Source organism: Hemitrygon akajei, unplaced genomic scaffold, assembly GCF_048418815.1.
Source record: "Hemitrygon akajei unplaced genomic scaffold, sHemAka1.3 Scf000058, whole genome shotgun sequence".
Lineage (NCBI taxonomy): Eukaryota > Metazoa > Chordata > Chondrichthyes > Myliobatiformes > Dasyatidae > Hemitrygon > Hemitrygon akajei.
Window position 1 is genome coordinate 512,724 of NW_027331944.1, and position 27,043 is coordinate 539,766.

A 27,043-nucleotide genomic window follows, 5' to 3' on the forward strand; every position below is an offset into this window, starting at 1 on the left:
CTCATACATCCTCTCTGTCATACTCTCATGGGGCAGAACATATAAAAGGCTGAAGGTATGTACCACTAGTCTCAACGACAGCTTTATTCTGCATTTATAAGACTACTAAATGGTCACCTACTATGTTATTATTGGCTCTTAATAATAATAAGACAATTTTATATCTAAAATTATAGCATCGTACATCTCGTAACTAATAAAAACTCAGATAACAACTTAGATAACCACAATATACTCACAGGAGAGCAGACAGAATACCATTCGGGTTTGAACAACAGATAACAGATTATCTAATTCTATTTCAAACCCTGCGGAAAGCAGAAAACTATCAGTGTTACATTGTCAATCAAATAAAAACACATCTGATTCTGTTCCTCGTGTGTTTTAGAGAAGTTCCAAATATATTTAAAATTCATACAATGCTTGTGAAATTTCTACAACTGATGAAGCATTCGTGTAAAATAAACGTCCTATTAACCACAGAGGAACAAGGACCACTATCAAAATAAATGGAGGGATTTTCCAGAGCGACTCACTAAGCCCACTATGGTTTTGTCTAGCTTTAAGCCCACTCATAATTTACTGAAACAGATAAAAATCAGGTATCTAATCAGAAAAAAAATACGAATTACACCTTGACACAGCTATACATTGATGATTTGAAATTATTTGCTCTTGCATCAGTAAAGCTGAAACAAACAATTCAAATAATGGAACTAATTTCCAAATATATAAGCATGAACTTAGACTAGGAAAGTACAGAACATGATTAAACATAAAGAAAGGTGCAATAGAGCCGGTAGAATATCAAACAGAGCATCGGGATGCAATGCAACAGAATTTGAAACGGATATTTAGGATATCAATAAGCAAAGAAAACAGATAATAGTGTGATAAAGGAAAACCTTCCAACAAAATTTACTTCAAGGCTGAAGAAAATCTGAATTTACTGCAAGGCTGAACAAACTTTGAATTTACATCAAGGATCAAGAAAATCTGCCAAACAGAGCTGAACAGTAAAAATATAACGAAGGTAGTAAACACTCACTGTGCCCATATTGACGTATAATTTTGGTAAAATACCCTGGTCTGAAACAGATCTGGAAAATATGCAAAAAAATAAGAACTTAAATAGCAATTTCTGGTAAACACCATGTGCACTGGAGCGCACTTGGATTGATATGAACGAGGACAATATGAGGATGATGAATAACAGATCTAAAAAAATGAGACAGCAGCCAGATAAAAATTTTCAGGATCAGGGTTAATATCATGGACACATGTCGTGAAAATTGTTTTTCTGCACCAGCAGCACGATTACAGTAAAGTGTGTGCAGTGAGTCTGTATTTATGTATACAATTGTGGAAATAGAATAAGGAACAGGGCACAGGTAATTGGGTTACCGTCAGGCGAGCGAAGGGGAAAGGTCAGTTAATGCAGGGTTCTTCTGTGGCCATTCCCCTCCAAAATAGGTATACCAATTTGGATACTGTTGGGGTCGGGGGAGGATGGCTTACCTGGGACAAGCTGCGGCAGCCAGATCTCTGGCATTGAGTCTGGTTCTGCCGTGCAGAACGGAGGGAGGAGGAAGAGGAGAGCGGTAGTGATAGGGGACTCCATAGTCAGGGGTTCAGACAGGAGATACTGTGGTTGTGACAGAGACTCCCGGATGGTTTGTTGCCTCCCGGGTGCCATGGGCAGGGATGTCTCTGATTGCCTGCACAGCATTCTGAGGTGGGAGGGTGATCAGCCAGATGTCGTGGTACACATTGGTACCAATGACACAGGTAGAAAGAGTCAGGATGTCCTGAAGAGTGAGTACAGAAAGCTTGGTAGGAAGTTGAAAAACAGGAGATAGAGGGTAGTAATCTCCGGATTGCTGCCTGTGCCACGTGCCAGTGAGGGTAAGAGTGCGATGCTCTGGCAGATGAACACGTGGCTGAGAAACTGGTGTAGGGGGCAGGGTTTCAGATTTCTAGATCATCGGGACCTCTTTCAGGGGCAGTTGGGACCTGTACAAGAGAGATGGGTTACACCTGAACTACAAGGGCACCAATATACTTGCAGGGAGGTTTGCTAGTTTTGTTGGGGAGGGTTTAAACTAGACGGGAACCAGAGTGCCAGAGTAGATAGTGGAACGGGGGTAAAAATAAATGATGTTGGTAGTTCATGCAAAGTCACAAATAGCAAGGTTGTGTGTGGTGGTAATAATCTTCTGAGGTGTGTATATTTCAAAGCGTGGAGTATTGTGGTAAAGGCAGATGAGCTGAGGGCCTGGATTGACACATGGAATTACGACATCATAGCCATTACTGAAACTTGGCTACAGGAGGGGCAGGACTGGCAGCTCAGTGTTCCAGGGTTCCAATGTTTCAGACGTGATAGAGGCAGAGAGATGAAGGGTGGGTGGTGGCTTTGCTAGTCAGGGAAAATACTACAGCAGTGCTTCGGCAGGACAGATTAGATGGCTTGTCTACTGAGGCCATATGGGTGGAGCTGAGAAACAGGAAGGTATGACCACATTAATAGGGTTGTATTATGGACTACCCAATAGTCAGCGAGAATTGGAGGAGCAAATCTGCAAAGAGACAACAGACAACTGCAGGAGACAGAAATTTGTGATTGTAGAGGATTTTAATTTTCCACACATTGATTGGGACTCCCATACTGTTAAACGTCTAGATGGGTTAGAGTTTGTAAAATGTGTTCAGGAAAGTTTTCTAAATCAATATATAGATGTACCAACTAGGGAGGATGCAATATTAGATCTCCTATTAGGAAAGGAGTTAGGGCAGGTGACGTAAGTGTGTGTAGGGGAGCACTTTCGTTCCAGTGATCATAACGTCATTAGTTTCAACTTGATCATGGATAAAGATAGATCTGGTCCTCGGGTTGACGTTCTAAACCTGAAAAGGGCCAAATTTGAAGAAATGAGAAGAGATCTAAAAATCGTAGATTGGGACAGGTTGTTCTCTGACAAGGATGTGATTGGTAGGTGGGAGACCTTCAAAGGAGAAATACAGAGAGTAAAGGAGGGAGCTTAGGACACAGCCCTGAGGGGCTCCTGTGTTGAGGGTCAGAGGGGCAGAGGTGAGGGAGCTCACTCTTACCACCTGCTGGTGATCTGACAGGAAATCCAGGACCCAGCTGCACAAGGCAGGGTGAAGGCCGAGGTCTCTGAGCTTCTTGTCAAGCCTGGAGGGAATGATGGTATTGAATGCTGAACTGTAGTCTAATAACATCATTCTCACATAAGCATCCCTCTTCTCCAGATGTTTAAGGAGGTGTGCAGAGCAGTGGCTATTGTGTCATCTGTTGATGGGTTGTGTCGGTAGGTGAATTGTAGGGGGTCCAGTGTGGGTGGTAACAAGCTGCAGATGCAGTCCTTGACCAGTCTCTCGAAGCATTTGCTTATTATTGAGGTGAGTGCGACAGGACGCCAGACGTTCAGGCATGATGCCTTAGTTGTTTTAGGTACAGGAACAATGGTGGATGATTTGAAGCAGGAGGGAACTCTACAGTAGGAGAGGGTGAGATTAACAATATCCGTAAATACACCTGCCAGTTGTGCCGCACGCATCCTGAGTACCCGCCCTGGGACGCCGTCCGGTCCCGCAGGCTTGCGACTGTCCACTCGTTGGAAACACCTGCGAACTTCAGCCTCAGAGATGACCAATGTGCAGGTCACTTTGTCGGCTCTCCTCGGGGTCTCAGTGTTGGCGATATCGAACTTAGATCCTCTGGGAGACAGGCAGCGATGTTGGCAGCACCACTGCACTTAGCTCTGAAGTCTGCATTGGGGTGCAGAGCTTGCCATAAGCTGTGTGTGTTGTTGGTGGAGAGCTGTGCCTGAATACGATCTCTGTATTGTCGTTTCGCTGCCTGGATGACTTTGCACAGATCGGAGCTGAATTTCTTGAGCTCCTGCTGATCACCGGCAATGTAAGCAGTCGGTCACACGGCAAGTGCTGTTCACACGGAACTGTTGATGCAAATTTTGTGGTTTGGGAAGTCCTGACCGATTTCTGAAGGAATTCATCTCCCCTCTGTGAGAATAACACACAACTGGGGGATGTTGTTATTACACAGCTGTGATAATAACAGCCGGGAACTCCCTTGGCAGCCGGAAAGGTTTACACAGCAGCACCAGGTACTCCAGATCTGGGGAACAAAAGGGTTTGAGGGCATGGAGATTCCGGGGTTCCACCAAGCATTAATGATCATGAAACATACCCTAAACCCTGTTCTCTTCCCAAATAGGGGTGGGTGTGTGTGTGTGTGTGTGTGTGTGTGTGTGTGTGTGTGTGTGTGTGTGTGTGTGTGTGTGTGTGTGTGTGTGTGTGTGTGTGTGTGTGTGTGTGTGTGTGTGTGTCTGTGCGGGGGGTGGTGGTGGTGGTGTGTGTGTGTCTGTGTCTGTGAGGGGGGGTGGTGGTACTAGATGACGACACGATTGTTGGTGACGGTAGGGGCCAATTCTGGATCTGTGGACTCGGGAGCAGTTGGGACAGAGGGACAGCTGGGATGCAGGCGCTTGGGTAGTTGGATCCTTCTTGCATCCCCTCTTCTTTTCAGCAGTCGCTCTTCTGGGTTCCTCAGAATTCCTGGCTTTTCCGTGGATCGGCGGCTGCCACTCGTTGACCTCCATATTTACCTGAGAGAGCCTCTGCTTAATTTGGTCCTTGTACCTCCTGCGCGGGGCACCACGATCTCTCTTGCCCTGAGAGAGTTCTCTGTAGAGTACTGCTTTCGGTAACCTGGAGTTATCCATGCGAGACATGTGGCCTGTCAGACGGTGGATCTGGCTGAGCAGCGAAGTGGCTTCAGGGCCTGGAAGTTGAACATATATAGCTGTGCATGTCTGTGTGATTATATGAAATATTAAACTAAATAAGTAGTGCAGAAATAGAAATTTAAAAAGAGATTAGTGAGTCACTATCGATGGGTTCAATGTCCATTCAGAAACTGGATGGCAGAGGAGAAGTTGCTCCTGAATCGTTGAGTGTGCGCCTTACTCCGTTCCTCGTGAACCAGACGGTGATGCAGCCAGTTACAATGCTCTGCAAGTCACACCTGTAGAAATATTCGAGTGATGCTGGAAACTCTGGATGAAATATAGCCACTGTTGTGCCTTCTTTGTAGCTGCATCGATATATTGGGTCCAGGTTAGATACTCGGAGATATTGACAGCCAGGAATTTGGAATTGCTCACTCTTTCCACATCATATCCCTCTGTGAGGACTGATGTGTCGTGTTCCCTCAGCTTGCCTTTTCTGAAATCCACAATTAGCTCTATTGACATACTTTCATAACGCAAGCAGGATTCAGCACTCCGACATGCATATGCAACTCCGATAAGGGGTACACATCACTGAACGTAAATGAAAGCATAACCCATAAAAGTGAAGAAACTATCATAATAGTAGAAAACGTTAACCAATGGAAGAGTCTGACTCCCCACGGAGGACATCCACACGATCTGAGCCGATTAGATGTCGACAAGGAAGCGTCGAGCCCCTGTCTCAGAGTTGGAGACTTCTTCCCAGAAACAGAAGGGATCATTGTAGCAATACAGGACAAGGTTGTTGACACATGTAGTTATCAATAATACAGAATAAACGGCTAATAGATCCAAGACGATATATGCTGAAAATTATAAGAGAAACTACAAACAATCCGACTTTACAAGATCCTGCAGTAGTTCAACTGAATCTCAATACTTGCACAAGCACAATAAAATGGCAAACAACATTCACAAAAACATTGCTTAAACTACAACTAATGAAAAACACCATAATTTACTAAACGTACAAGCCTCTTCCACTTTTAGAGTTAGAGTCCTTCATATCATACTGCGTACGATCATTATTTCAGATAGGATAATACTTGATCTGCGTTCGGATGTAATTTTACAGGATAAACAAGCAAAAGCAACTTTTTAAATATATATAGCCATTCCAAACACACATAACTTACAGAAATGAATTAGTAAAAAAATACCAGAAATGTGTTGAATTGAAAGGGCAAAATGAAAGACTATGGAACACGAACAGGGTATTATTTATCCCAATCGTAATATCGATAACTGTTATCATCCTAAAGGCTTTACAGAATAGTATTAATAAATTAGGCCCACACGGCGATACTTGTGTAAATCTTCGAAAACCCATAACACTATACACCACGAGAATAGTCTGAAATCTCCTATCAATTGAAACATGAGTATGCTTGGCGATGCCTGTACCTCAAGTTTTACCAGTTTAGGCTATGAAAATAATAATAATAATAATAATAATAACTTATTTCTAAAGCACCTTTCATCCAGACGATGCCGTTCAAACCGCATCACAACGGGATAAAGTGCAAACTAGAAAATGAAAGACAAAATGTGTCAGTCCTAATATACACCTCAGACTTCTGCACAGTACTGTAGTTTAAGGTGTTGATTTCTACAGTTTAGGAACATAGTCCCAAAAAAACTCAACGCTGACCTCCCAATGATCCTTTGGCCTTCTACCTTATCGTCTGCCTGCACTGCATTTTCTCGGCAACTGAAACACCGTTTCCCTGAACTATTCTGTTCCATTTTTCCTTGTACAAACTCATTGCACCGATGTGATGTAATGATCTATTTGGATCGCATGCAGAAAAGTTTTCCATTTTACAGTGGTGCATGTCACAATAATAAACCAATTTACTGATTCATTGTCAATAATACAGCGCCCCTTGGTTGCTTAAGATTGTTATAACCGGGGGGGAGGGGGGGGTGACAGTGCGTATGAGCTGCCACGGCCTATTAAATGCTCCCTGGTGGCGAGTAGCCTCTGTCCAGCTCTTGGTCTTCACGTGCGGTTTAGCCACTAATCCCGGTGGAAGCGTTTCTTCCCACAGGAGAAGGGGCAGAGGCGGGTCACTGGTGCCTTACAACCAGTCGCTTTGGGCAGATGGGGCTTGTCGGCTGTGATTGGCAGCTCACCCAGGAACAAGAAAACTCTGATCTCAAAACTCCACTGCCTTGTAACTGTAACCCCTCATGGGGAAGAGTTTGGGAGTAAACCCAATGGGAAAAGCCTGGAGCTGGAGTCCCTGAGTCAGTGTTAAATGGTGTTCAACGCAGACTGGCATCTCCTGCAACACCTCTGGTGCCAAGCTGTGTCAGTCTATGTCGTTCCTTTGTGTACATCAGATGCATGGAGAGAGGAAGCTTGCTACATAGGCAGAAGCTCCCTCTCCATATCGGAGTGTCCCGGCTTGCAGGGACAGGACATCCATGGTCGACTCTGACAGACGGAGGCCTCATTAGACAGCGCCCCATACCCCCACAGCAAGACTGATGAGTAGCAGTTGCCAAGACTTCACCACCCTCTCCCACAAACACGATGTACATCACTGAGACAGACCCTTGTGGCTTCTTCCATTAACACAGATTCCATCTTTCCACCAATCCTCCATCACTGCGATTGAAAACTACCCATTTTCATTCCTGTCATTCCGATGGGTTATCGATCCGCAACTTCACTGTGATTCTTCCCCAGACGCTGCCCGACTTGAGTATTTCCCGCGTATTCTGCTCCTGTTTTGATGCAAGAGCAGTGGACACCTGTGGCTCCCCAGTGTGCAGATTGGCCAAAATGCACAGTGTCCTGCTCTTCATAGTTCCACACCAGATCAACATTAACATCCTCTGTTAATGAGGCAAACAATGCTTTAAATATAGTGAAATGTTGTTGTAACGGGAGTGCAGTCAAAAACTTTATTGTCATTCCAACCGTACATCAGCTCTGCAGGGTAGAATGAGACAGCGTTTCCCAGGAGCAGTGCAATCATAACATAACAAACGCAACACTAAATAATAAACACAACAATAAATAATAAAACACAACAGCCACATGTCACTTTAAATCAAGTTGTAAGTGCCCGGTGCAAGTTAGAAGTGTCCAAAGCAGAGTCAGATAGAACAGCTGTTTAGCAGTCTGACTGCCTGTGGGAGGAAGCTGTTCAGTAGCCTTGTGGTTTTAGTTTTGATGCTCCTGTAACGTTTGCCTGATGGCAGAAGAACAAACAGTTCAGGGAGAGGGTGTGAGGGGTTTTTAATGATGTACCGTGTCTTCTGGAGGCATCGACGTTGAAAGAGGTCTTGGACAGAAGGTAGGGAGACCCCAATAACCTTCTCTGCTCCCCTAACCACCCCCTGCAAGGCTTTTTTGTCGGCAGCACTGCAGCTGGAGTACCAGGTTGTGATGCAAAAGGTCAGCACACTCTCAACCACGCCTCTGTAGAATGTAGTTAAGATGTTAGTGGGGAGTGATGCTTGTTTAAGCTTCCTCAGAAAGTGCAATCAGGGGAATGTTCACCTTCACAAATAACTAGAACCAGAGCATGAGGATTGGACATTTTCAGGGACATCCATTGCTGTCAATTCCGTGTCTGCGAACAGAATTTTACTTTCTGTCCTAATATCCATGGAAGCACTGAATTTATTCATGTAATCTCAAACACTGAATGCTGAAATACCGTTATAAAGTTCTTTGTCAGATGAGCCATTTAACGTTTTGAATATGTTCTCTGTTCCCATGGAAGATGTTCAACAGAAACACAAGGAAACTCTGCGGGCACAAACTGAAACACTGAGAGTGAACACGATCCTGATGACGGAGAAGGTGAAGGTTTTCCAGCTGGCTGATCGATACGCTGAGCTCACGGTCATTTCTACTGTTCGAGATCGGACACTGGTGGAACATGAGCTGCTGGCAAGAGGCAGAGACCATGAGGATTATAGAGAGAAACAACTCCGCAGTCAGCTGGAAAAAATCCGTACTGATCAGTTATTCCAGAGCAGCTTTTCCCGGAGTAAATCCAAATCTGGGAGTTCAGCAGCAGTGGCCGGAGTCCCGGGGATCGGGAAAACAACGATGGTACAAAAGATTGTTTATGACTGGGCCACGGGGAAAATATACCAACAATTCCAGTTTGTCTTCAGTTTCAAATTCCGAGATTTAAACACCGTTAATTGTAGAATAAACCTGAGGGATCTGATTCTGGATCAGTATCCTTACTTTGGGAATATCCTGAGAGAAGTCTGGAAGAACCCAGAGGGATTACTGTTTATATTCGATGGTTTAGATGAATTCAAACACAAAATCGATTTTGCGGACAGTCGGAGAGATACAGAACCCAAGCACCAGTGCCCAGATCCCGAGTGGTGGTGTGAAGTGTCTGACATTGTGTATAGTTTAATCCAGGGCAAGCTGCTCCCAGGGTGTTCAGTGCTGGTGACCACCCGTCCCACTGCGTTACATTTATTGGAAAAGGCGGAGATCAGTGTCCGGGCTGAAATCCTGGGATTTCTTGATGAGGAACGGAAGGAATATTTCATCAGACATTTTGAAGATCAGACGGTGGCCGAAGCTGTTTTCAAACACGTGAAGGAGAACGAGATCCTGTACACCATGAGCTACAACCCCTCCTACTGCTGGATCCTCGCTCTGGCACTGGGCCCCTTCTTCACACAAAGAGTCAGGGACCCACAGCGAGTTCCCAAGACCATCACCCAACTGTACTCCTACTATATTTACAACATCCTGAAAAACCACGGCCGTGAGATTGAGAACCCCCGTGATGTGTTACTCAGGGTGGGTCAGATGGCCTTCAGAGGAGTGTCCGAGAAGAAGATTGTGTTTACAGATGGAGATTTGATCAAGTACAATCTTCAGCCTTCCCAGTTCCTGTCCGGGTTCCTGATGGAGCTTTTGGAGAGAGAGGATTCTGCCCAGAGTGTGGTGTACACATTCCCACACCTCACTATCCAAGAATTTGTAGCTGCAGTCGCACAATTCTTGAATCCACATCCTGGGGATATCCTGATATTCCTCACTGAAGCCCACAACATGACAGATGGGCGATTTGAGGTATTTCTCCGTTTTGTTGCTGGTCTCACCTCCCCAATGACAGCTCGGGGCCTGGAGGAGTTTCTGGGTCCATTTCTTCATGAAACAACCTGCCGGGTGATTGACTGGGTGAAGGAGGAGGTTAAACGCAAGAGTGGAAACACAGGGAGTGAAGCAGGTAAAAGGAGCCTCCTGAACACATTGCACTACCTGTTTGAGTCTCAGAATCGTGGACTGGCTCAGGTCGCACTGGGATCTGTGAAAACACTTTCATTCAGTGGAATAACACTGACCCCGATTGACTGTGCGGTCCTGTCTCATGCCATCGGACTCTGTGATACAATAAAACACCTCAACCTGGAGAACTGCCGCATTCAGTGTGAAGGAATCCAGCGGCTGGGACCCGGGCTGCACAAGTGCCAGGAGTTGAGGTAACTTGATTTATCTCTCACTCGGAACTGTGAAACAGTTCTATTGTGTCATTTCAATGTAAAGAGATTTGGGTTAAACTGTGATAAATCAGATTGTGAAGAAAACTGACAAATGCCCAGGGGATCAGTCAGTAATTCCCCAAGGACGGGTGGGTTCTGTGGTTCCTTGTGAAGGGATGTTGGAGACTTCATCAGATCAGTGAACAACGACCATTGGTTTAATGGTAGTAAATCACAGGAATGGCTGTGTTTCCTGCTGCCTGTGACACGTCCATTGACAATGTTCCTTCTCACTGTTACTGACACCCATACCGACACTGACTGCAGCAGGTGGGTCAGAGATTCACACCCCCTTCCCAGTGAGGGACAAGAGACCGTCAGCAGACTGTCCCAGTGAGAACGAAAGAAATACCATTGTGAGATTGTCCTCCCCTGCCCTTGATAGTGTGTGACTTTGCTCACTACCAGATACACAGAGAGCGAGGCCACATCGCCTCTGGGTCTCTGTTCAGACCCAACACACACGTACAAAAATTTTCTGCATCCTCTCGTCTTGTAGGATTATCGTTTACCCTTGGAATCCTCCTGTGGGACTTTTTATCACAATCCCCCTTCGATTTTTAGGGATCTCGTCGCCATCCCCATTCCTCCTGTGGGCTCTCTATTACCCTTTCCTCATCCTCCAGTGAAATGTCTTTTCCCCACCCACTTCCTGCAGGATCTTTCTTCCCCATGCCCCTTCTTCCGGTGGGATCTCTCTTCCTCATTCCACTTCCTCCTGTGGGTTCTCCCTTCCCCATTCCCTTCCCTCCAGTGGTATCCATTCCCACCCCCCCTTCCTCCTGTGGGATCTCTCTACCCCATTCCCCTTCCTCCTGTCAGATCTCTTTTCCCCATCCCCCATCCGCCTATGGGATCTCTCTTCACAAATCCCCTTCATCCTGTGGGATCTCACTTCCCCATCCCCCTCCCGCCTGTGGGATCTCTCCTCCCCATTCCCCTTCGTCCTGTCAGATCTCTCTTTCCCATCCCCCTTCCTACTGTGGGATCTCTCTTCCCCATCCCCCTTCCTCCTGTCAGATCTCTTTTCCCCAGCCCCCATCCGCCTATGGGATCTCTCTTCGCAAACCCCCTTCAACCTGCCAGATCTATCTTCCCCATCTCCCTTCCTCCTGTGGGATCTCACTTTCACATCTGCCTTCCGCCTGTGGGATCTCACATCCCCATCTCTCTTCCTCCTGTTGGATCTCTCCTCCCCATTTCCCTTCCTCCCGTCAGATCTCTCTACCCCATCCTCCTTCCTCCTGTGGGATCTCTCTTCCCCATCCCACTTCTTCCTGTGGGAACTGACCTCCCAATATTCCTTCATAGAATCGTAAAATCATAGAACACTACAGCACAGAAAACAAGCCATTCGGCCCTTCTGCTCTGTGCCAAAACTTTATTCCGATAGTCCCATTGACCTGCACCCAGTCCATAACACTCCAGACCTCTCCCAGCCATGCATCTATCAGACATATTCTTAAAACTTAAGAGTGTGTCTGCATTTTCCACATCAGATAGCAGCTCGTTCCACACTCTCACAACTCTCTGAGTGAGGACGTTCCCCCTAAACCTTTCCCCTTTCACCCTGAAGCAAAGTCCTTTTGTAATTTATCTCTCCTAATCCGTGTGGAAAGTGCCCATTCGCATCTACCCTGTCTATACCCTCGTAATTGTGTAAACTTCTATCAAATCTCCCCTCATTCTTCTGCGCTCCAAGGAATAAAGTCCTAACCTGTTCAATCTTTCCTTGTGACTCAACTCCTGAAGAGCCGGCAACATCCTCGTAGATCTTTTCTGCACACTTTCAGTCTTACTGATATCCGTCCTATAGTTCAGTGACCAGAACTGCACACAATACTCCAAATTTGGCCTCACCAATGTCTTATACAACCTCACCATAACATTCCAACTCCTATACTCAGCTTTGATTTATGAATGCCAGGATGCCAAAAGCCTTCTTTACAACCTTGTCTCCCTGTGACAACACTTTCAGGGAATTGTGTATCTGAACTCCCAGATCCCTTTCTTCCTGCGCACTCCTCAGTGCCCTACCATTTACTGTGTATGCCCTACCTTGATTTGTCCTTCCAAAATGCAACACCTCACACTTGTCTGCATTAAATTCCATCTGCCATTTTCTGGCCCATGTTGCCAGTTGGTCCAGATCCCTCTGCAAGCTTTGAAAGCCTTCCTCGCTGTCCACAACGCCTCCAATCTTAGTGTCATCAGCAAACTTGCTGATCCAATTTATCACACTATCATCTAGCTCAATGATATAGACAACAAACAACAATGGTCCCAGCACAGATCCCTGAGACACACCACTAGTCACAGGCCTCCAGTGTGAGAAGCAATGATCCACTACCACTCTCTGTCTTCTCACACACAGCCAATTTCGAATCCAATCTACAACCTCTCCATGGATACCTACTGTCTGAACCTTCTGAACAAACCTCTCAAGTGGGACCTTGTCAAAAGCCTTACTAAAGTTCATGTAGACAACATCCACAGCCTTTCCTTCATGTGCATTCTTGGTAGCCTCCTCGAAAAACACTACAGGATTCATTAAACACGATCTGCCATGAACAAAGCCATGCTGACTATCTCTAATCAGCCCATGGTTGTCCAAATCCTTGTATATCCGATCTCTCAGAACACCTTCCAATAATTTACCTAATACCAATGTCAGGCTCACTGGCCTGTAATTACCTGGTTTACCTTTGGAGCCTTTTTCAAACAACGGAACAACATGAGCTACCCTCCAATCCTCTGGCACTGCAATTGTGGCGAAGGACATTTTAAATATTTCTGCCAGGACCCTGCAATTTCTACACTAGTCTCTCTCAAGGTCCGAGAAAGTATCATGTCAGGCCTGGGGGATTTATTTACCTTTATTTGCTGTAAGGCAGTAAGCACCTCCTCCTCTTTAATCTCTATATGTTCCATAAAACACAGAATAGTACAGCACATTACAGTCCCTTCGGCCCACAATGTTGTGCCGACCCTCAAACCCTGCCTGCCATATAACCCCCCAACTTAAATTGCTCCATATGCCTGTCGAGTAGTCTCTTAAACTTCACTAGTGTATCTGCCTCCACCACTGACTCAGGCAGTGCATTCCACGCACGAACCACTCTCTGAGTGAAAAACCTTCCTCTAATATCCCCCTTGAACTTCCCTCCCCTGACCTTAAAGCCATGTCCTCTTGTACTGAGCAGTGTTGCCCTGGGGAAGAGGCGCTGGCTGTCCAATCTGTCTATTCCTGTTAATATCTTGTACACCTCTATCATGTCTCCTCTCATCCTCCTTCTTTCCAAAGAGTAAAGCCCTAGCTCCCTTCATCTCTGATCATAATCCATACTCTCTAAACCAGGCAGAATCCTGGTAAATCTCCTCTGTACCCTTTCCAATGCTTCCACATCCTTCCTATAGTGAAGTGACCAGAACTGGACGCAGTACCCCAAGTGTGGCCTAACTAGAGTTTTACAGAGCTGCATCATTACATCGCGTCTCTTAAACTCTATCCCTTGACTTATGAAAGCTAACACCCCATAAGCCTTCTTAACTACCCTATCTACCAGTGAGGCAACTTTCAGGGATTTGTGGACATGTATCCCCTGATCCCTGTGCTCCTCCACACTACCAACTAAATTGCCATTTACTTTGTACTCTGCCTTGGAGTTTGTCCTTCCGAAGTGTACCACCTCACACTTCTCCGGGTTGAACTCCATCTGCCACTTCTCAGCCCACTTCTGCATCCTATCAATGTCTCTCTGCAATCGTCGACAATCCTCTACACTATCTACAACACCACCAACCTTTGTGTCGTCTGCAAACTTGCCAACCCACCCTTCGACCTCCACATCCAGGTCGTTAATAAAAATCACAAAAAGTAGAGGTCCCAGAACAGATCCTTGCGGGACACCACTAGTCACAACCCTCCAATCAGATTGTTCTACCTCCACCATGACCATCTGCCTTCTGCAGGCAAGCCAATTCTGAATCCACCTGGCCAAACTTCCCTGGATCCTATGCCTTCTGACTTTCTGAATAAGCCTACCATGTGGAACCTTGTCAAATGCCTTACCAAAATCCTTGTAGATCACATCCGCTGCACTACCCTCATCTATAGGTCTGGTCACCTCCACAAAGAACTCTATCAGGCATGTTAGGCACGATCTGCCCTTCACAAAGCCATGCTGACTGTCCCTGATCAGACCATGATACTCTAAATGCCCATAGATCCGATCTCTAAGAATCATTTCCAACAGCTTTCCCACCACAGATGTAAGGCTCACTGATCTATAATTACCTGGACTATACCTACTACCTTTTCTGAACAAGGGGACAGCATTCGCCTCCCTCCAATCCTCCCATACCACTCCCGTGGACAACGAGAACATAAAGATCCTAGCCAGAGGTTCAGCAATCTCTTCCCTTGCCTCGTGGAGCAGCCTGGGGATTATTCCGACAGGCCCCGGGGACTTATCCGTCCTAACAACTCCAACACCTCCTCCAGCTTAATATCAACATGCTCCAGAACATCAACCTCACTCATATTGTCCTCATCGTCATCAAGTTCCCTCTCAGTGGTGAATACCGAAGAGAAGTATTCATTGAGGACCTCGCTCACTTCCACAGCCTCCAGGCACATCTTCCCACTTTAATCTCTAATCGGTCCTACCATCATTCCTGTCATCCTATTGTTCCTCACATAATTGAAGAATGCCTTGGGGTTTTCCTTTACCCTACTCGCCAAGCCCTTCTCATGCCCCCTTTTTGCTCTTCTCAGCCCCTTCTTAAGCTCCTTTCTTGCTACCCTATATTCCTCAATAGACCCATCTGATCCTTGCTTCCTAAACCTCGTGTATGCTGCCTTCTTCCACCTGACCAGATTTTCCACTTCACTTGTCACCCATGGTTCCTTCACCCTGCCATTCGTTATCTTCCTCAGCGGGACAAATTAATCCCTAACATCCTACAAGAGATCCTTAAACATCGACCACATGTCCATAGTACATTTCCCTGCAAATCATCATCCCAATTCACACCCGCAAGTTCTAGTCTTATAGCCTCATAATTTCCCCTTCCCGAATTAAAAATATTCCTGTCCTCTCTGATTCTATCCTTTTCCATGATAATGCTAAAGGTCAGGAAGCGGTGATCACTGTCCGCCAGATGCTCACCCACTGACAGATCTGTGACCTGACCCGGTTCGTTACCTGGTACTACATCTAGTATGGCATTCCCCCTAGTCAGCCAGTCAACATACTGTGACAGGAATCCATCCTGGACACACTTAACAAACTCTGCCCCATCTAAACCCTTGGAACTAATCAAGTGCCAATCATTATTAGGGAAGTTAAAGTCACCCATGATAACAACCCTGTTATTTTTGCACCTTTCCAAAATCTGCCTCCCAATCTGCTCCTCGGTATCTCTGCTGCTACCAGGGGGCCTATAGAATACCCCCGGTAGAGTAACTGCTCCCTTCCTGCTCCTGACTTCCACCCATACTGACTCAAAAGAGGATCCTGCTACATTACCCACACTTTCTGCAGCTGTAATAGTATCCCTGACCAGTAATACCACCCCTCCTCCCCTTTTCCCCCCTTTTAAAACACTGAAATCCAGGAATATTGAGAATCCATTCCTGCCCTGGTGCCAGCCAAGTCTCCGTAATGGCCACTACATCATAATTCCATGTATGTATCCAAGCTCTCAGTTCATCACCTTTGTTCCTGATGCTTCTTTCATTGAAGTACACACACTTTAGCCCTTCTACCTTACTGCCTTTATACCCTTTATTCTGCTTGTCTTTCCTCAAAGCCTCTCTATGTGTCAGATCTGGCTTTACTCCATGCACTTCTTTCACTGCTCTGTCGCTCTGGGTCCCATTCCTTGCAAATTAGTTTAAACCCTCCCGAACCATGCTAACAAACCTACCAGCAAGGATATTGCTCCCCCTCGAGTTCAGGTGCAACCCATCCAATCTGTACAGGTCCCACCTTCCCCAGAAGAGATCCCAATGATCCAAAAATCTAAAACACTGCCCACTGCACCAACTCCTCAGCCACGCATTCAACTGCCATCTCCTCCTATTCTTACCTTCACTATCACGTAGCACTGGCAGCAATCCTGAGAACGCCACCCTTGAGGTCCTGTTCTTCAGCCTTCTGCCTAGTTCCCGAAACTCACACCAGGACCTCATCAGTCTTCCTGTCTCTGTCATTGGTACCAACATGTATCACGACTTCTGGTTGCTTTCCCTCTCGTACCAGAATGTCATGCACCCGGTCAGAGACATCCCGGACCCTGGGACCCGGGAGGCAACAAACCTTGCGGGTTTCCTTCTCACGTCCACAAAATCTCCTGTCTGCTCCCCTGACTATAGAGTCTCCAATGACGACAGCTCTCCTCCTCTCCGTCCCACCCTTCTGCATCATAGGGTCAGACTCAGTGACAGAGGCCCTGCCACCGTGGCTCACACCTGGTCGGTCGTCCTCACCAACTGCATCCAGGACGGTATACTTATTATTCAGGGGAATGGCTGCAGGGGTGCTCTGCACCTACTGTCTGCTCTCCTTCGCTTTCCCCCCTCGGACTGTCACCCAATGACCTGCTTCTGGCAGCCTAGGTGTGACTACCTCCCTGTAGCTCTCATCTATGTCTGTCTCATTCTCCCTTATGAGTCGAAGGTCATCCAGCTGCTGCTCCAGATTCCTCACACGGTCTTCCAGATCGCCCAGCCGCAAGCACTTCTGGCAGATGTGACTCTGCGGGAGAGGGGAGTTCCCCCAAGACTGCCACATCTCACAGGAAAGGCACATCATCGTCTCAGGAGGCATTGTAAAGACCTTACAAAGCCTCAAATCTCCACTCACTCACTGGCCGCTTTCCACAGGCCGCTCAGCTTGAGCTACCCCTCTATTTATTTGTTTGAGCTTTTCAAACTGCTTGGTCAATCAGCTGCTTTCTGCTGAGTCTGAGCTATTCAAATTTTGGTTGTCTTGATTTGCACAGTCCAACTGCCAAAACTGTCAGAATCTCTCGAGACAAAGCCTCAAATTTCCACTCGTTCACTGGCCCACTCACTCACTAGCCGCGTTCCATGACACTACTGTTTGTTTCCTTTAATTCCATATCCGCTATGCCAGTTTCCTGAGTAAACACTGACGCAAAAAAACTGTTTAAGATCATCCCCATCTCGTGATGCTCCACACATAGACAACCACTCTGATCTTCTGGGGGCACCAATTTTGTCCTTTACTATCCTTTTACTCTTAATATACTCGTAGAAACCCTTCGGGTTTACCTTCACATTATCTGCCAACACAACCTCATGTCTTCTTTTTGCCTTCCTGATTTCCTTCTTTAGTATTCCCTTACATTCTCTATACTCTTCAAGTATCTTATTTGTTCCTAGTTGCCTGTACCTGCTAAACACCTACTTAACCTGATCGCCAATATCCCTTGAAAACCAAGGTTCCCTATCCCTGTTAACTTTGCCTTTAATCCTGGCAGGAACATGCAAACTCCGGATGTAAGCGCAGTTCAGTAACTCCACTTACTGAATACATCATTGCCGGAAAACAACTTATCCCAATCCACTCTTCCCAGATCCTCTCTCATTTCCACAAAATTGGCCCTTCTCCAATTCAGAACCTTAACTGGTGGACCAGTCCTATCCTTATCCATAATTATCTTGAAACTAATGACATTATGGTCACTGGACGCAAAATGTTCGCTTACACATACTTCTGTCACCTGACCTGTCTGATTCCCTAATAGGAGATCAGGTACTGCACCCTCTCTCGTTGGTACCTCAATATATTGATTTAGAAAACTTTCCTGAACACATTCGACAAACTCCACGCCATCTAACCCTTTCACAGAGTGGGAGTCCAGGTCAATATGTGGGCAGTTAAAATCCCCTACGATTACAACTTTCTGTTTCTTACATTGGTGTGCTAACTCTCTAGAGATTTGCTCCTCCAATTCTCTCTGACTATTGGGCCGTATATAATAATACCCTATTCGTGTGGTCACTCCTTTCCCGTTCCTCAGCTCCACCCATACGGCCTCTGTAGACGAGCCCTCCGGGCTGTCCCGTCTACGCACAGCTGTGAGATTCTCCCTGACTAGTAATGCCACTCCTCCCCCTTTCATCCCTCCATCTCTATCACGTCTGAAACAACGTAACCTCGGAACATGAAGCTGCCAGTCCTCTCCCTCCTGCAAACCAATTCTTACTAATAGCAATAATGTCGAAATCATCATTTGCCAATCCACGCCCTAAACTCATCTGCCTTACACACAATACTCCTTGCATTGAAATAGATGCACCCGAGAACATTTCTATCACGTACAAACCATTGATATCTGTCTATACAGGCAGTCCTCGCATGACCATTATCCCCCTCCACATCACTATCTGCTCTAACACTCTGCCCCCTCCCTCTGCAACCTTGTTTAAAACCCCCGGAGCAGAACTTGCTAACCTACCGGCAAGGATGTTAGTCCCCCTCCAGTTCAGGTGCAAACTGCCCAATTCGAACGGGTCCCACCTCCCCTGGAAGAAAGACCAATTGTCCAGAAACAAGAACCCCTCCCTCATGCACCATCCCCTCAGCCACGTATTTAGCTGCATTATTTCTAGCCTCACTAGCACGTGGCACGGGCAGCAATCCACCCGTGGTATCTCACTTTCCCATCCCCCATTCATCCTCTGGGCTCTCTGTTCCCACTCCCCTTTCCTGCTGCTGGATCTCTCTCCCCTATCCCCCTTCCTACTGCGGGATCCCTCTCCCCATCCCCTTTCCTGCTGCTGGATCTCTCTCCCACATCCCCCTTCCTCCTGTGCGATCTCTCTCTACCATCCCCCTTCCTTCTGTGCGATCTCTCTTCCCCATCCCCCTTGCGTCTGTGGGATCTCTCTACCCGATCCCCCTTCCTCCCGTGGGATCTCTCTTCCACATTCCCCTTCCTCCCGTGGGATCTCTCTCCCCCATCCCCCTTCCTCCTGTGGGATCTCTCTTCCCCATCCCCCTTCCTCCCATGGGACTTCTCTTCCACATTCCCCTTCCTCCCGTGGGATCTCTCTACCCCATCCCACTTCCTCCCGTGGGATCTCTCTTCCCCATCCCCCTTCCTCCTGTGGGATCTCTCTCCTCCATCCCCCTTCCTCCCGTGGGATCTCTCTTCCCCATCCCCCTTCCTCCTGTGGGATCTCTCTTCCCCATCCCACTTCCTTCTGTTGGATCTCTCTTCCCCATCCCCCTTCCTCCTGTGGGATCTCTCTTCCCCATCCCCCTTCCTTCTGTGGGATCTCTCTCCCCCATCCCCCTTCCACCTGTGGGATCCCGCTTCCCCATCCCCCATCCTCCTGTGGGGCCTCTGTTCCCATCACCCCACTTCCTGTGGGATCTGTCTTTCCCATACACATTCATCCTAGGGTATCTCTCTTCCGCATCCCGCTTCCTGCTGTTGGGTTTCTGTTCCCAATCACCCTTCCTCTAGTGGGATCTCTCTTCCCAATCCCCCATCCTACTGAGGGATCTCTCTTCCCTACCCGCTTCCTCCTGTGAGTCCTCTGCTCTTATGCGCCCTCTTCCTGTCGGATCTCACTTCTCCATGCTCCTTCCTCCAGTGGGATCTCTCTTCCACATCCCCCTTCCTCCAGTGGGAACACTCTCCCCAATCCCCCTTCCTCCAGTGGGATCACTCTCCCCCATCCCCCTTCCTCCTGTGGGATCTCTCTCCCCCATCCCCCATCCACTTGTGGGAACTCTCTCCCCCATCCCCCATCCACTTGTGGGATCTCTCTCCCCAATCCCCCTTCCTCCTGTGGGATCCCACTCCCCCATCCCCCTTCCTCCTGCGGGATCTCTCTCCGCCATCCCCCTTCCTCCTTCGGCACCTCTCTCACCCATCCCCCATCCTCTTGTGGGATCACTCTCCCCCATCCCCCTTCCTCCTGTGGGATCTCTCTTCCCCATCCCCCATCCACTTGTGGGAACTCTCTCCCCCATCCCCCATCCACTTGTGGGATCTCTCTCCCCAATCCCCCTTCCTCCTGTGGGATCCCACTCCCCCATCCCCCTTCCTCCTGCGGGATCTCTCTCCGCCATCCCCCTTCCTCCTGCGGCACCTCTCTCCCCCATCCCCCTTACTCCTGCGGGATCTCGCTCCCCCATCCCCCTTCCTCCTGCGGCATCTCTCTCCCCCATCTCCGTTCCTCCTGCAGCATCTCTCTCCCCCATCCCACTTCGTCCTGCGGCACCACTCTCCCCCATCCACCTTCCTCCTGTGGGATCTCTCTCCCCCATCCTCTTGTGGGATCTCTCTCCCCCATCCCCCTTACTCCTGCGGGATCTCTCTCCCCCCTCCCCCTTCCTCCTGCGGCACCTCTCTCCCCCATCCCCCATCCTTTGTGGGATCTCTCTCCCCCATCCCCCTTCCTCCTGCGGCATCTCTCTCCCCCATCCCCATTCCTACTGCGGCAACTCTTTCCCCCATCCCCCTTCCTACTGCGGCACCTCTCTCCCCCTTCCTCCTGCGGCATCTCTCCCCCCCATCCCCCTTCCTCCTGCGAGATCTCTCTCCCCCATCCACCTTCCTCCTGCGGCATCTCTCTCCCCCATCCCCCTTCCTCCTGCGGGATCTCTCTCCCCATCCCCCTTCCTCCTGCGGGATCTCTCTCCCCATCCCCCTTCCTCCTGCGGGATCTCTCTTCCCCATCCCCCTTTCTTCTGCGGGATCTCTCTCCCCCATCCCCCTTCCTCCTGTGGCATCTCTCCCCCATCCCACTTCCCTCTGCGTGATCTCTCTCCCCCATCCCTCTTCCTCCTGCGGCACCTCACTCCCACATCCCCCTTCCTCCTGCGGAACTTTTCCCCCCCATCCCCCTTCCTCCTGCGGCATCTCTCTCCCCCATCCCCCTTCCTCCTGCGGCACCTCTTTACCCCATCCCCCTTCCTCCTGCGGAACGTCTCCCCCCCCATCCCCCTTCCTCCTGCGGCATCTCTCTCCCCCATCCCCCTTCCTCCTGCGGCACCTCTCTTCCCCCATCCCCCTTCCTCCTGCGGGATCTCTCTTCCCCATCCCCCTTTCTCCTGCGGGATCTCTCTCCCCCATCCCCCTTCCCCCTGTGGCATCTCTCCCCCATCCCCCTTCCCCCTGCGGGATCTCTCTCCCACATCCCCCTTCCTCCTGCGGGATCTCTCTCCCCCATCCCCCTTCCTCCTGCGGCACCTCTCTCCCCCATCCCCCTTCCTCCTGCGGCACCTCTCTCCCCCATCCCCCTTCCTCCTGCGGCACCTCTTTCCCCCATCCCCCTTCCTCCTTTGGGATCTCTCCCCCCCATCCCCCTTCCTCCTGCGGCACCTCTCTCCCCAATCCCCCTTCCTCCTGAGGGGAATTGTTTGTTTCCTTTGAATAGAAATGTCCCAAGCTATGGTATTTTACCTTTTAAATTAGTTAATGACTCTTTACTTACTTAGGGATTAAAATCACAAAAAACCATAAAGAATTATATAGGTTTAATTTTCTACCCTTAATTGATCAGATTAAAGGCTTGTTTACTAAGTGGTCACCATTATCTTTATCTCTGATAGGTAGGATTAATGCTATTAAGATGGTTATTTTACCTAAATTTTTATATATTTTTCAAGCGGTACCAATTTTTATTCCGAAATCCTTTTTTACTAATGTTGATTCAAAAATTTCCTCATATATATGGCAGAGTAAAAATCCGCGGTTAGGTAAAACATACTTACAGAAGTCAAAGAAGGAAGGAGGGTTGGCATTACCCAATTTCAGATTTTATTATTGGGCAGTTAATATTAGATATTTGATATGTTGGTTGAAAGAATGGGATGGTCCTTTTGGCCCTCATTGGGTGAGTTTGGTAACTAAATCGGTATCTGGTTATGCTCTGGGTTCTATTTTAGGGACATCTCTCCCTTTTGCTCTTTCTAAATTGCCAAATCGAATTGACAACCCGATAGTTAAATATACCTTACGTATATGGTTTCAATTTCGGAAATTTTTCGGGTTGACTGAATTCGTTTTAAATAGTCCTATTGTATCTAATTGTTTTTTCCACCCCTCAATTATAAATCAAGCTTTTTTGGCTTGGAAAACTAAGAGTTTATTAAGATTTTCCAACTTATTTTTGGACAACTGTTTTATGTCTTTTGAGCAATTATCTAATAAATATAATTTGCCTAGATCTCATTTTTTTAGGTACTTACAGGGTAGGCATTTTTTAAGTTCGGTACTTCCTACGTTCCCAAATTTTCTGTCTTCAGATATTTTGGAGAGTTTGTTTGAATCCCCCTTCCTCCTGCGGCACCTCTCCCCCATCCCGCTTCCTCCTGCGGCATCTCTCCCCCATCCCCCTTCCTCCTGCGGCACATCTCCCCGATCCCCCTTCCTCCTGCGGCACCTCTCCCCCATCCCGCTTCCTCCTGCGGCATCTCTCCCCCATCCCCCTTCCTCCTGCGGCACATCTCCCCGATCCCCCTTCCTCCTGCGGCACCTCTCTCCCCCATCCCCCTTCCTCCTGCGGGATCTCTCTCCCCCATCCCACTTCCTCCTGCGGGATCTCTCTCCCCCATCCCACTTCCTCCTGCGGGATCTCTCTTCCCCATCCCCCTTCCTCCTGTGGGATCGCTCTCCCCCATCCCCCTTCCTCCTGTGGGAACTCACTCCCTCATCCACTTTCCTCCTGTGGGATCTCTCTCCCCCATCCCCTTTCCTCCTGTGGGATCCCACTCCCCCATCCCCCTTCCTCCTGTGGGATCCCTCTCCCCCATCCCCCTTCCTCCTGTGGGGTCTCTCTACCACATCCCTCTTCCTCCTGCGGGATCTCTCTTCCCCATCCCCCTTCCTCCAGTGGGATTTCTCTCCCCCATCCCCCTTCTTCCTGTGCGATCTCTCTCCCCCATTCGCCTTCCTCCTGCGGCATCTCTCTCCCCCATCGCCCTTCCTCCTGCGGCACCTCTCTCCCCCATCCCCCTTCCTCCTGCGGCACCTCTCCCCCATCCCCCTTCCTCCTGCGGCACCTCTCTCCCCCATCCCCCTTCCTCCTGCGGGATCTCTCTCCCCCATCTCCGTTCCTCCTGCGGCAACTCTCTACCCCATCCCTCTTCCTCCTGCGGGATATCTCTCCCCCTTCCCCATCCCTCCTGCGGGATCTCTCGCACCCATCCCCATTCCTCCTGCGTGATCTCTCTCCGCCATCCCCCTTCCTCCTGAGGCACCTCTCCCCCCCATCCCCCTACCTCCTGCGGGATCTCTCTCCCCCATTCCCCTTCCTCGTGTGAGATCTCTCTCCCACATCCCCCTTCCTCCTGTGGAATCTCTCTCCCACATCCCCCTTCCTCCTGTGTGATCTCTCGCCCCCATCCCCCTTCCTCCTATGGGATCTCTCTCCCCCATCCCCCTTCCTCCAGCGGGATCTCCCTCCCCCATCCCCCTTCCTCCTGTGGGATCCCTCGCCCCCATCCCCCTTCCTCCTGCGGCACCTACTGTCGATGCAATGCTCCTCAGACAGGATGAAGAGGTCAATACTCCCCAATGCCATTAGGCTTTACAATTCAACTGCCAGGACTTAAGAACTTTTTTTTTAAAGCTATTATTAATGCTTTTGAATTAGTGATTTAGATGCATATCATATTATTACTGAGTTAAGTATTGTATGTAATGAGTTTTTGCTACAACAAGTGTATGGGACATTGGAAAAAATGTTGAATTTCCCCATGGGGATGAATAAAGTATCTATCTATCTATCTATCATCCCCCTTCCTCCTGTGGGATCCCTCTCCCCCATCCCACTTCCTCCTGTGGGATCTCTCTCCCCCATCCCCCTTCCTCCTGTGGGATCTCTCTCCCCCATCCCCCTTCCTCCTGCGGTATCTCTCTTCCACATCCGCTTCCTTCTGTGTCTTTCCATCCTTTACCTTAGGTGATGTCTCTTCCTCCATGTCCCATCGACATTTCCCGATTCTCAAATCTTCCTCACTGTTTGACTTTCTCCCCTTCACCCCTGCCCTTTCCGACTGTCTCACATAAGGAACACTTTTCTAACCATCAGGGAATGAGAGAGAATATGTGGAGTTTACAGGGTCATACCGACAGACGAAATTACTGACATTCGGTGAATTCTTTGGAGCTGGGCAGTGAGGGACATTGACAGTGATGGGAACTACGATCAGTGAATTAATAAAGGGTTTAATGTTTGCTGAAATATCCGAGTGAGAGAAATTGCCTCAGACCCACGGTTTTAGTCACTATGTTCATCAATCTATCTGTTTGTGTTTAGACTCGGGTTGAATGGCCTGGGAGATTCAGGAGTGAAACTGGTGTCTGCGGCTCTGAGGAACCCGGAGTGTAAAATACAGACACTGCAGTAAGTACCAGACTGTGGGAGATTGTGTTTACAGTCACTGGGCGTCTGACACTGAACATTAATGTGATCAGTAATTGTGTTACTGATAAACACTGGGGATTTGTACAGTCTCCTGTCTCTCTGTGTCCTTCACCCTCACTCTCTCTCATCTCCAGGCTGGAGAATGTCGGTCTCACAGATTCTAGTGCCGAGGATCTCGCCTCCGCTCTCAGTACAAACCCATCACTGACGTGGCTGGACCTGATATCAATCTCGCTGACAGACTAGCCTTATAATCTTCCAGATTCATATCATTACCTAATTTTTGAACCTTTTTGAAGCTCTTCCTTTCTTCTTCACTAGATTTACAACGGCCTTTGTGCACCACGGATCTTGTACCCCACCGTCCATTCCATGTCTCATTGGAACGTATCTACTCAGAACCCCACGCAAATATCCCTTGAACATTTTCTACATTTCTTTGGTCCGTTTCCCTGAGGACATCAATTTCCAATTTATGCTTACAAGTTCCAGCCTGATATGCTCATAGTTCTCCTTACTCCAATTAGAGGTTTCCCTAACTTGCCTGTTCCTATCCCTCTCTAATGCTATGGTAAAAGAGATAGAATTGTGATCACTATCTCCAAAATGCTCTCCCACTGAGAGACCTGACACCTGGCCAGGTTCATTTCCCAATACCGGATCAAGTGCAGCCTCTCCTCTTGTAGGCTTATCTACGTATTGTGTCAGGAAACCTTCCTGAACACACCTAACAAACTCCACCCCGTTAAAACCCCTCACTCTAGGGAGATGCCAATTAATATTTGGGAAATTAAAATCTCCCACTTCAACAACCCTGTTGTTATTACTCCTTTCCAGAATCTGTCTCCCTATCTGCTCCTCGATGTCCCTGTTACTGTTGGGTGGTCTATAAAAAACACCCAGTCGAGTTATTGACCCCTTCCTGTTCCTAACCTCCACCCACAGAGACTGTAGGCAACCCCTCCATGACGTCCTCCTTTTCTGTAGCCGTGACACTATCTCTGATCAACAGTGCCACGCCCCCACCTCTGTGACCTCCCTCCCTGTCCTTTCTGAAACATCTAAAGCCGGGCACTCGAAATAAACATTCCTGTCCCTGCACCATCCGAGTCTCTGTAATGGCCACCACATCATATCTCCAAGTACTGATCCACGCTCTAAGCTCATCTGCTTTGTTCACAACACTCCTTGCATTAAAATAGACACACCTCAAACCATCGGTCTGAGAGCGTCCCTTCTCTATCACCTGCCTATCCTCCCTCTCGCGCTGTCTCCAAATTTTCTCTATTTGTGAGCCAACCTCCCTTTCCGCCATCAATTCATTTCAGTTCCCACCCCCTCCCAGCAATTCTAGTTTAAATTCTCCCCAATAGCCTTAGCAAACCAGGATATCGGTTTCCCTGGCATTCAAGTGCAACCCGTCCTTTTTGTGCAGGTCACGGCTGCTCCAAAGGAGGTCCCAGTGATCCAGAAATCTGAATCCCTGCCTCCTGCTCCAATCCCTCAGCCACGCATTCATCCTCCACCTCATTCTATTCCTGTACTCACTGTCGCGTGGCACAGGCAGTAATCCCGAGATTACTACCTTTGCCGGTCCTGCTTCTCAACTTCCTTCCTAACTCCCTGTAGTCTGTTTTCAGGACCTCTTCCCTTTTCCTACCTATGTCACTGGTACCAATATGTACCACGACCTCTGGCTGTTCTCCCTCTCACTGCAGGATATCTTGGACGTGTTCTGAAACATCCCGGACCCTGGCACCTGGGAGGCAAACGACCATCCGCGTTTCTTTCCTGCGTCCACAGAATCGTCTATCTGGCCCTCAAACGACAGAGTCACCTATCACTACTGTCTTCCTCTTCCTTTCCCTGCCCTTCTGAGCCACAGGGCCACTGTTGCCTCCACCAGGTAGGCTGTCCCCACCCCTGTCCAGCAGTACTTGAACAGGGGTACTTATCGTCAAGGGGAATAGCCACAGGGGTACTCTCTCGTACCCTCTCCTGACTGTGACCCACTTCTTCAGTCTCCCGTGGCCCCGGTGTGACCACCTGCCTGTAACTCCTCTCTATCACCTCCTCGCTCTCCCTGACCAGACGAAGGTCATCGAGCTGCATCTCCAGTTCCCTAACTCGGTCCCTAAGGAGCTGCAGCTCGACACACCGGGTGCAGATGTTGCCGTCCAGGAGGCTGGGAGTCTCCAGGATCTCCCACATCTGACACCGAGCACAGAAAACCAGCCTCACAAACATA

At 48.4% G+C, this 27,043-nt stretch overlaps 1 protein-coding gene and 1 long non-coding RNA gene across 2 annotated transcripts in view; both read left to right on the forward strand.

The window, feature by feature from the left end:
* LOC140721640 (uncharacterized) overlaps window positions 1-27,043 on the forward strand; it is an 801,766-nt gene that overhangs the window by 449,855 nt on the left and 324,868 nt on the right. The window lies entirely within an intron of this gene.
* LOC140721638 (NACHT, LRR and PYD domains-containing protein 3-like) overlaps window positions 1-27,043 on the forward strand; it is a 34,652-nt gene that overhangs the window by 2,858 nt on the left and 4,751 nt on the right. Inside the window, exons 2-3 of the mRNA XM_073036445.1 lie at window positions 8,579-10,316; window positions 24,688-24,774. Coding sequence (XP_072892546.1) covers window positions 8,579-10,316; window positions 24,688-24,774 — 1,825 coding nt within the window. The remainder of the gene's footprint in view (window positions 1-8,578; window positions 10,317-24,687; window positions 24,775-27,043) is intronic.